At 33.9% G+C, this 11,102-nt stretch overlaps 1 protein-coding gene across 1 annotated transcript; it reads left to right on the forward strand.

Moving 5' to 3' along the window:
- The first annotated feature begins 9,440 nt into the window (after positions 1-9,440).
- On the forward strand, positions 9,441-11,102 carry LOC127127390 (protein ROH1). Its single transcript, XM_051056565.1, has one exon. The coding sequence runs from the start codon at positions 9,712-9,714 to the stop codon at positions 10,861-10,863; it is 1,152 nt and encodes a 383-aa protein (XP_050912522.1). The 5' UTR covers positions 9,441-9,711; the 3' UTR covers positions 10,864-11,102.

The raw sequence follows: 11,102 nt of genomic DNA on the forward strand, positions 1-11,102 counted from the left end.
CAGAAAAAGTTTCATCTTTGCTATGAAGGAATATAGTCCAAGTAAATCTAGAGTAGTCGTCAACAATTACAAAACCATAATAATTTCCACCTAAGCTCTTTGTCCTAGAAGGTCCAAAGAGATCCATATGGAGAAGCTCAAGGGGTCTTGAAGTTGAAATTACATTTTTAGATTTGAAAGAGACCCTTGTTTGTTTTCCCATTTGGCACGCGTCACATAGGTGGTCTTTTGAAAATTTTATTTTTGGAAGACCGACTACTAGATCCTTAGATACAACCTTATTAAGCAAATCGAAATTAACATGTGTTAAACGTCTATGCCAAAGCCAAGAATCATCATTCAAGGTAACTAGACATTTAGTACTTGTTAAAGATACATCAAAAAGGTCAAGCATATAGATGTTGTTTACTCTTACACCCTTAAACACAACGTTCTGTTCAGCATGTTCAATTATGCAGCAAGTTTTTGTGAAGGAAACTTTATAGCCCATGTCACATAATTGACTTATGCTTAACAAATTGTGTTTAAGTCCCTCTACTAGATGGACATTAGAAATAGTAGTGGTGGAGGGATTACCTACACTACCTTTGCCGAGTATAGCTCCTTTGTTATTGTCTCCATAAGTAACATATCCCTTCTTCTTTGCTTTGAAGTCTATGAAAAGCGATATGTCACCGGTCATGTGCCTTGAGCAGCCGCTGTCAAGAAACCATCTTCTATCTACGGAAGCAAGGCACTCATCCTACAATATCAAAAGAGAGAAGTTGGTACCCAATTTTCATTGGGTCCAAGTGGGTAAGTGTTAACATGGTTGCCTTTTGGCTTCCATTGATAAATACCTTTAGGGACAAGAAATCTCCTAAACTTGCATTTCTCAATGGTATGGCCAGCATGACAACAATAATGACATAAACCATGATGATGTGGTTGTTTATTCTTGTTCATTAAATCCTTTGGAATGAAAGAGTATTTTGCATATGGTGGATTTAACGACTTCTTAAACAACCTAGAGTCAACGGCGTAAGTAACCTTAGGCTGTAACGCTTTTTCTAATTTGACCTTGAGAGTGTTTACCTCTTTTTGCCAAATATGACAAGCGTCACAGTACCTAACTTTACTATATCCATCAATGTCAATATCTTTTGAATTTTCTGCAATACTAGCTTTTAACGCTTCTAAATCATTTTCAGCTTTGTATACTTTACCTTCCAAAAATGAAAAAATTTGTTTATCGGAAGATAGTCTTTTAAAAGCATCTACAACTTCGTTATGCAGTTTTTCAAAAGCTATTTTCAGTTCGGAAAAAGACATAGAAGAGAAACTATTGTAATAGGCTTGTTTTACCTTTTTGTCATTGCTTTTCTTCTTGTGGTAGGACAGATTTTTGGTGTGAGCCATAAGGCACAGATTTGCGGTTTCATCACTATCACTTGAGCCTTGTGTGCTTGATGAGTCACTATCACTTTCCCATGCAATTTAAGCTCTTCTTTGTTTGCTGTACCCTTTTGGTGAAGCTTTTCTTTGATCCTTATATTTCATAGGACAGTCTGTTTTATAATGTCCAGATTTACCACAATTAAAACAGGATCCTCTTCCTCTACTCTTCTTATTCTCTTCCTATTTCGCATCTGTAGATTGTCTTCGAAACTTCATGAGGTTTTTGTCGGAATGCTTGACTCCATTCTTTCGAATGAATCTATTATATCTCCTTACAAACAGTCCCATTTCTTCATCATCCGAATCTTTGCCACTACTAGAATCATTGTCACTTTGCTCTTTTCGTGAGGACTTAGAGCTAGAGGCCACAAGAGCTATTGGCTTCTTCTCTCCCTCTTTGTCTCTTTTCTTCTCCTTTTCCTTCTTACTTTTGTTCTCATATTTTTCAAGACTTTCCAATGCTTGCTGATGTTCTTCCAGCTTTCCAAACAGAGTTGTAATCGTAAGTCTTGTTAGATCGTTGGCTTCCTTAATTGCTGTTACTTTAGGTTGCCATTCCCTGCTAAGACACCTGAGAATTTTATTAGTAGCGATTTCATTGGAAACAGGTTTTCCAAGTGCATTCAACCTATTAGTGAGATGAGTGAATCTCTTTTGCATGTCGGAGATAGTTTCTCCTTGTTTCATGCGAAAGAGCTCAAACTCTTGATTTAGAGTGTTAATGCGGGACTGTTTTACTTCAGTAGTACCCTCATGGGCAACTTCTAAAGCATCCCACATTTCTTTAGCTGTCGTGCAATGGGATACTCGATAATACTCATCAACACCAAGTGCTGAAATTAGTATGTTTCGAGCTTTCCAATCACACGACCACTTTTTCTCATCTTTCTCATTCCAATCAGCTTCTGGTTTAGGAACTATGGCGCCAGCCGCATTTGTCATTGTAATTTGAAAAGGACCATTTTCAATGGCAGCCCATACTAGCCTATCCACAGAATTTATATGAACTCGCATGCAGTCTTTCCAGTAGCCGTAATTTTCACCGTTGAAAATAGGCGCTCTATTATATGCCCCCTTTGGTTCAGAGTCCATACTGTTACAGGCAGCCACAGAGCACCAGCGAACCGGCGCTCTGATACCACTTGTTAGACGGTGTGGCTAGTGATCGAGAGGGGGGGGGGGGGGTGAATAGATCACCTCTTTAAAATTAACGGATTTAAAGTTTTAACAGAGTTATTGAAACTTAGCGGAAAAATTCGGTCCTGAATCGACTTCCGTCTATTCTGAACCGCTGCTGGAAAACCGGACACGCGAATATAATGCTGGATTTGAATTAGAATGACAAAGATAATCAACACCAGAAACTAATTAAATTGAATGCACTTATTACTAGATCCTATTTCCAATGGAAGAAACACTGCAAATAGTTTTGTCAAACAGTTGGTGTGTATGCGCTTTGTGATGAACAATGGTGGACTTTATTTAACAAAGTTTTCTTGCCACTATTATATCGCGAAGAACACAGCCACAACACACTAACTGAAATTTCAAAACTATTGAAAACGTAAAGAGAGATAAGGAGAGAATATGATACGCAGAGATTTGGTAAGGAAGTTCCCCACGTCGTCCTCGCGTGTGGGTACGTCTCCCTCTCAATTTCAAATGAAATTGAGAACTGTGATTATCAATTAATGTCGAATTCGTTGATACAAGGTTACAATACAAAGACAAAATTCTAAATCCCAAGAACTTCTTCTTGTATGAAACCTCCACTTGATCTGAGCTCGATCAAGAATTTCCTGCAAGAAATTGCAAACAATTCACCGGTTCCATGACCTGTTTGCGAAATCCCCCGATCTCCAAACGCAACGCTGTGGCTGAATCTGTTCTGCAAACGTGACTGACAAACCCTCAAGAACACTCCAGTTCTTGAAGGACAAACCAATTGGTTTTTCCTCGAAATCCCCTTCAATCTTCAACTCAGCTAGATCCTCGATCGTTCCACTGAACACCTCAGCTAGATCCTTGATCGTACCACTGAACGTTATCTCGTTGATCCTTTAATCCGAAGAACAAGAATGATTATGTGTTGATGTTCTTGAAGAAAAGTGATTGAGAAGATGAAGAAGATGAAGTATCTTTCAGGTTTCTATGTGCTCCAAAACAATTGCTCTTACACTGCTTTAATCTTGTGTTCAACTGTTTTTCTCTTGTGAATTCGTTTTTTTTCACTGCTGTCAAAAAATATTTCTTATATACAAGGACAAAAGCTGTTAGTTGGTTAAAACAGACTTATGTATTGATGCATGATGTTATGTATCGATTCATACTGTAACATTGAATATTTTTAGAGAATTAATGAAGGCATGTATCGATGCAAGGCTCGTATGTATCGATACATGAAGCATTTCAACTAAGCTTGTATCGATACAAGATGCGTGTGGATCGATCCATAGAGCAATTTGCCTGTCCATGTATCGATACATGACTCGTATGGATCGATGCATGCTGAAGCAAAAGTGTTTTGTGGTTTACAATATATTTCATGGATCGATGCATAAGATCATGTATTGATCCATACTGATACAAAATAGTTTTTATGAGTTCTTTTAATAGATGTATCACTGTGGATCTTTATGTATAGATATGAGACACTAGTATGAGATAAAAACACAAATGAATCATGCAAACTAATGCACATGCCAACAATTGGTCAATGATCACACAATTTGCTATCATTCAAAACTTTATTCAAGGTAAGGACTTTGCTCACAAAAGATATCCGTCTGAATGAATCTTTATTTTGACTGTATCAGGAGGATAATTAACTTGAAAAAAAAAAGAGTTTGCCTCATGCCATGTCATGATGCATGAGATGTTTTATGCTCTTGAAAATAAATGCGAACATTGCATGCATGTATATGCTGTGAAATGATGCATGAATGAATTATGCGTCTGAAATTTTTTGCCATGGGAAAATAAATCCCGATATTCTGGTTGGAGATATTTGTATTGATAACCCTTTCTTAGCTGGGGATATTTGATTTCTGTCTGATGGTAGAAATATTCAACAGAACCTGACTGAGGATAAAAGAGATGACCAGTCTGTCTAGTAGTGCCAATTTCTTCTGGGAATAACTGGTTTTGCTGGGGAATAGGATTTGCAACCGGATTTGTTAGAACGCATGGTTAAACCTTATCCTTGATCCTAAAGTCTTTTAGTAATTGCTATTTATATTTTATGCATGTATTTTCGGTAAACATCAATCATATTCAAATGCATATATTAATTCGAATTAAATCAATGGACGTTTATGCAAACAAAACGGAGAAAGTAAAACAAAAGTATCTTTTTGGAAATAAAATTGTATTGATTTTGAAAGAGGGCCTATAAACAAGCAATTTTAATACAAGGAGACAGAAATCCTAAGAAGGCCTATAAACAAACATATTTCAAACAAATAACACACCAAATATATATGAAACACATAAAATTAAGTAAACCCCAAGAAGATAAAGGAGATTATAAGGATCATACCAATATCTCGATCTAGGCTTTAACTTACTGCACCCAAAATGATTAGTATACGACAACAATAATAACAAAATAAAAATACGATCAAACACAAACAATTAGATACAATTCCTTTTACATGTCTAGAAAGTATTATCAGACACTTATTTACCAATATATTAGGTGAATTGAAATGACAAATGTTCTAATTATCTTTGATCATCCTACTTATTAAGCAAATGATTAGCTACTTCATTGATTTGAACATATGCATTGACAATATTGGATAACTGATTCAACACTTGACAATGATATGGATATTTCAAAACTTGATTCTTTGAAATTCTTAGATACTTTTTGAACAACCAGTGAACACACCAGTTTTCACGAAACTATTTTCATCTTCTTTTACGATAACCTTGTAAGAGTAGGTAAAAAAGGAGATGCTTCTTCTTCCTTCCACAATACTTTAACAAAGTTCAAACATACATATACTATATGACACCGTTTTTTAGCTATACGAATAATCATAATGTAGGAACAAAACTTAAGCTATACTGCTAGGTTTCCAGTTACCTGCACACAACTCAAAATATTGTTAGCTCTATCCTGGATGGATCTATTTACAATGAAATTCTAACTCATAATTAAAGACTTATTAAAAATACCAGAAATGGATTGTCTTAAATATCTCCAAGTTATTCAGATAATGATGTCAATCCATTCATAAGACTATGAAACATATTGAATTTTCAAGATAAGAATTTTTGTAAAAAATACAACACCCTTCAGATCATTTTACCCATATCTTTAACTTTTGGAGTCACTTAGATTTGATCAAAGATCAACTCTAATACCAATTGTTGGAGGAGAATATAGGTATGGAATTCTCTAGAGGGGGAGGGGGTTGAACAAACCGGTCCCTTATACTATTTTCAAAAACAACTTATTTTACAAAATTAAAGTTTAAAGCACGAAAGCAAAATATAATAAGCTAAAGCAAAATACAACGAATGAATTCAAAAAATTTATGTTTCATCGCCTTCCTAATAGGATGAATCAATTGATATTAGAAATAATGAAGGTAAGCAAAGTTACATTAACAAGAAATTTAATCAAAAACATAGAGTTAACACAATCTCAATCATGTTATATAATTTTCAATGAATTAATGCATCGCAAACCTAAACTTATATGATAAAACACTATAAGCAAGATTTAAATCTAGACGACGTTCTAAAGATGAACAGAATCTAACACGCATGATATTATGAAGAAAATTAAAAGAGATAAAGATAGGAAAATGTACACCGGATATGCAATGGTTCAACAATTTGTCCTCGCCATGCCTACTCCCCTCTTCAATGGTTTTCACCATTGAAAATGGTAATGTCTTTCACTATTTTAAAGTTAAAGATACAAGTATTTTGGTACAACATATTATCATCAACCTGAACACTAAAAGCTCAATACTTTAGCCAACACAAATCTAAAATGATATTCCCTTTTGTTGATGTAGATTACTCAATTTCTAATACTCAAGATCTTCAATGGTCTTGATCCAACAAACTTTCTAGACACAATAATCATGCTTCAAACTTCTATTCTGCAACACCTTTTACTTGGATTTGAAGAAGACTTGTCTAAGCGGTTATTCTAACCAAGAGTGATTGGATAACTCTCAACTTTATTCTACGACAACCTTTACTCAGTTCCACCAAAGTCTTCTTTAGAGTATAGAGAAACCCTTCTCTTGCTTAATAAGAACCATCAAAATATATTGGGCAAAAATAAGTTCTTTCTTCTTATACACAATAAACTTTACAGAAAAAAATATTAACTTTTCCAATGTACCTTGTATCTACCTCTCAAACTCAATCTTTAGAGTTGAGCACCACAATAATGGTTTCTTGGTATAAGGTTAAAGATGAGGATTAATATCTAAAGAATATCACACAACACAACTACAGAATCTTATAATATCAATATTCTAGGAAGTTGTTCTCAAGGTTGAATCAAGGAATGTGTTTGTGAATGAAAAAACTTTCATGGCTTATGTCAAGATTCTTAACAAAAAGAGTATTTGGTTCTTGGTGAATATCGTGGATTAATCAATCTAATTGAAATGACCAACTCTCTTCATAAATCATTTAATTGACTAACTAACCAGCCAACTCTTATAAAAGAGATAAAGAAAGGTTTAAATAGGCTTAGAGATTAAGCACACAAAGTTTAAGAAAAACACAAAACAGTTCAAGTAAAATCACGAGGTTATGATTTGAATCAAATAAATAATAATTTGAATAAAAGATAATAAAGTGAAGAATTTTTTATTTTGATTTGAATCATGTTTCGTGTCCGTGATTCGAGTCATACTAAAGCATGGTTCAAATTGCAATTAATTTTAAAGAACATTTTGATTTCCATGATTCAAATAAATACCTTGTGATTCAAGTTAATAAGTGTTGTGATTCGAATCACACACTATCTTGATTCAAATCAAGTTTGTAGAATCAAATTCTAAAATTTCAAACAAATATATGATTTAAATCATAACATGTCTAATTCGAACCAAGCTTTACAAAAACCTTGATTTAAGTATTATAACTTGTGATTCAAGCTACACTCAACATTTTGACTTGCATCAAATTAAAAAAATACATTATCATGGATCCAAATCTAATACATTAAATGTAGGGGTATCTCAAGGTACATGTTTAAAAAAATAAATAAAATGAGCAACATACAAATAAATTATAAACAAATTACAAATACACGATAAATAAAATTACACACACAAAAATCAAATTTAGACAAAACATCAAAATAAAATGATACCGACTGCAATGCAATTTCAGTCTCCCCTTTTTGATGTTTGGAAAATTTGATATATTATTGATACAATTTGATTTGAGCAAATGATTTGAAAGTTGTAATTTGTATTCCAATTCAATTTGATTTCAGATTTATTGATCAACACACAACAAATGATACAACACTTGAAACTTGATTGTTTCTTGAGCTCTTAAGCCCCCTGCTTTAAACACTAAATGCGCATAAATATAACGCTAATATCTCACAACCTTCTTCCTATTTGAAAAATATCAAAAAGAGAAGAGCAAATACATATACAACACACATATTTGAACTCATGACAACATATAAAACAAATACGAAATGTCATACAACAATGAAATATTTTAAAACCAGAAAAGCACATATAAGCACACACACGTGCACGCCACACGCGCGCGCGCACACATACACACATAAGTAACACAATTTCAGACAATTCACAATATAAGAAGAGATAACAGGCTAAATATGACGTAAAATAGACAATTAACATAAAAATAATTAAAATGGCTAAAACCATGCCATTAATGTAATTAACCAAAAGACTTAATAAGTCGCAATGTCCAAAATAACATAAAATGATATCCAATAAACAGAAATAAACTGTATCAAAATGATGCAGATGATGGAATAAAAGGTATGCTGAACTATTGGGAGGTTGGATGAACAAGGATAAAGGGAAATATCTAAATCAAAATCAAAATCAAAATCAAAGCACAAACCCTTTTGAGCACTTTTGAGCGGTGAGAGCTTCCTTGATGTTTGCAAATTGCGCCATCATGCGCTCCTCTCTCGCCCGAGCTTTAACAACCTCTGCATTAAGCCGAGTTATCAAACGCTCCTCTCTGCCTTGAGCAGCAGAAATAGTCTAATCCACAGACCAACATGAGATGCGATCTTCCTCGAGACATGACCTTTAAGAGCCTACTCATTTGGTTCCAACCTGTCATCATAAGTCTCCCATGCGTATCCAGGTAGTAGTAGACAACATCATCATCCTGTAAATATTTCATCAACTTAATCACAGTGTTGTCAAACGCTTTTGGAGATTCTAACAAGTCTGCATCATTCTGACGAATTTGATGTAGTTCTAGAACAAATGACACTTCTGCTTTAACTTGCGGTTACCAATCTAATATATGATGAACTTTCCTCAATTAACTTTATTGTGTCCGTAGAAGTCACATAAGATAAAATCCATGTAATCAACTCTAGCCAAATTTCTTGATTTTCTATAAAAAAAAAATCTCTACAACCACCCAAAATAATTTTTTTATAATAATATTTTTTTTAATTTAAAAATTTTAAATAAAAAATATTACTATAAATACGGTATACACAATATTGTATAAGTATTTGGTGTAAAATTTCCGCAAAATATTTTATGTGGTATATTTGTATAAATAGTGGAGATGTTATAAACCTTAATTCTTGTACATCACATAAAAATCAGATATTTGTATAACAGGATTACATATCAGACAGACTAAGTACACAAAATATTTGTGTTTTTTTCTTGCCGAGTATCCATACTCGTTAGCTTTGAATTTTTGAATTTTTTTCTTTTAAAATTTCCAACAACCTTATTAAACGCGGTTCAATTATCCCTAATATAACCCTCTTATCAATCCATTTCAAAATTCATCACTTTTCTACCTTCTTTTTTAAACTTTTCCTCAATCCATCCCCCAATTCCTTTCTGGGTTTTCAATCAATTTCGAATTTTCATTCCTCAGTTTCACCAATTTTGAAACCCTAATATTCCCAATTCAAAGTTTAATTTTCTGTTCCCGGAGTGTTAATTCACTCATTATCGGAAATTGGTCTTTGAAAATCCATCTGGGTATTTTAATTTATTCAAAAAGTTTTCAATTTTGAGATAAAAATTCAATTTTTATGTGAGAATGCGTTCTGCAACAGAATATCAAGGTTCTTCTATTTTGAATCAACGTGTTAATCTAGTTCACTCAATGGAAAATTCAAGCTTAGAAAATGAGCTTAATTTGTTTCAAAAACATGTCACTGATAGGTTCAATGAACTATCTTCTTCTGTTTCTAATGATGATTTGTTATCTCTTTCTTGGGTTAGGAATCTTCTAGATACATTCCTTTGTTGCCAAGAGGAATTCAGAATGATTCTTCATAACCATAGACCGAAAGTGTGTAAACCACCTTTGGATCGTTTGGTGAATGAGTTTTATGAGAGGAGTGTGAAGGCATTGGATGTATGCAATGCTATTAGAGATGGTGTTGAAATGGTTAGACAATGGGAGAAGCTATTGGAGATTGTTCTATGTGCTTTGGATCATAAAAGAATCATTAGTGAAGGTCAATTTCGTCGCGCTAAGAAAGCTCTGGTTGATTTGGCTATTGGTATGCTTGATGATAGTAATAAAGATTCTAATAATGTTTTTTCATTTGCATCTAGAAATAGGTCATTTGGTAGAAACAATGTTAATAGAGATAATCATCATCATCGGCGAGATTCATCCACATTAGGTCATTTTAGATCACTTTCTTGGAGTGTATCAAGGAATTGGTCAGCTACTAGACAATTACAAGCAATAGGGAACAATCTTTGTTTTCCTAAGAATAATGATCTTGTTGCTACAAATGGTCTTGCATTGGCTATTTATACAATGAGTTCGATTTTGTTGTTTACAATGTGGGCACTTGTGGCTGCAATTCCTTGCCAAGATAGGGGATTACATCTCAACTTTTCGATTCCGCGGCAGCTATCTTGGGCTGCTCCGGTGACATTACTCCACGAGCGGATTTCGGACGAGTCGAAGAAGAGGGAGAGGAAGAATACTTGTGGTCTTTTGAAGGAGATTCAGAAGATTGAGAAGTGTGCTAGGGTGATGAATGATATGGCTGACTCTTTGGAGTTTCCTTTGAGTGAGGATAAAGAAGATGAAGTTAGGGTTAAAGTGGAAGATGTTGTGAATGTTTGTGAAGGTTTGAAAGATGGATTGGATACTTTGGAAAGACAAGTTAGGGAAGTGTTTCATAAACTTGTTCGTGGTAGAATGGAGGGGATTGATTTTCTCGGATGATAGTAATAAAAACATCATCAAATTGATGTTTGGTTTGTGGTTTCCTTAGAAGTGTGAAAATTGTGGAAAACAACCGCAAAAGATGAGTTGGGTTTGTAAATGAGAAGTTTTTTTTTGGGTATCTATTGGCATGCATAAAATTTAGAGTTTTGTTTTTGAATTAGACATATCTAGTCTTTGATGTTCCATTTTCTCTGTTGGCTATTTGGCTTATAAATCAAGAAACTACTTTGTGTGAA

Source organism: Lathyrus oleraceus, chromosome 1 (genome assembly GCF_024323335.1).
Source record: "Lathyrus oleraceus cultivar Zhongwan6 chromosome 1, CAAS_Psat_ZW6_1.0, whole genome shotgun sequence".
Classification (NCBI taxonomy): Eukaryota; Viridiplantae; Streptophyta; class Magnoliopsida; order Fabales; family Fabaceae; genus Lathyrus; species Lathyrus oleraceus.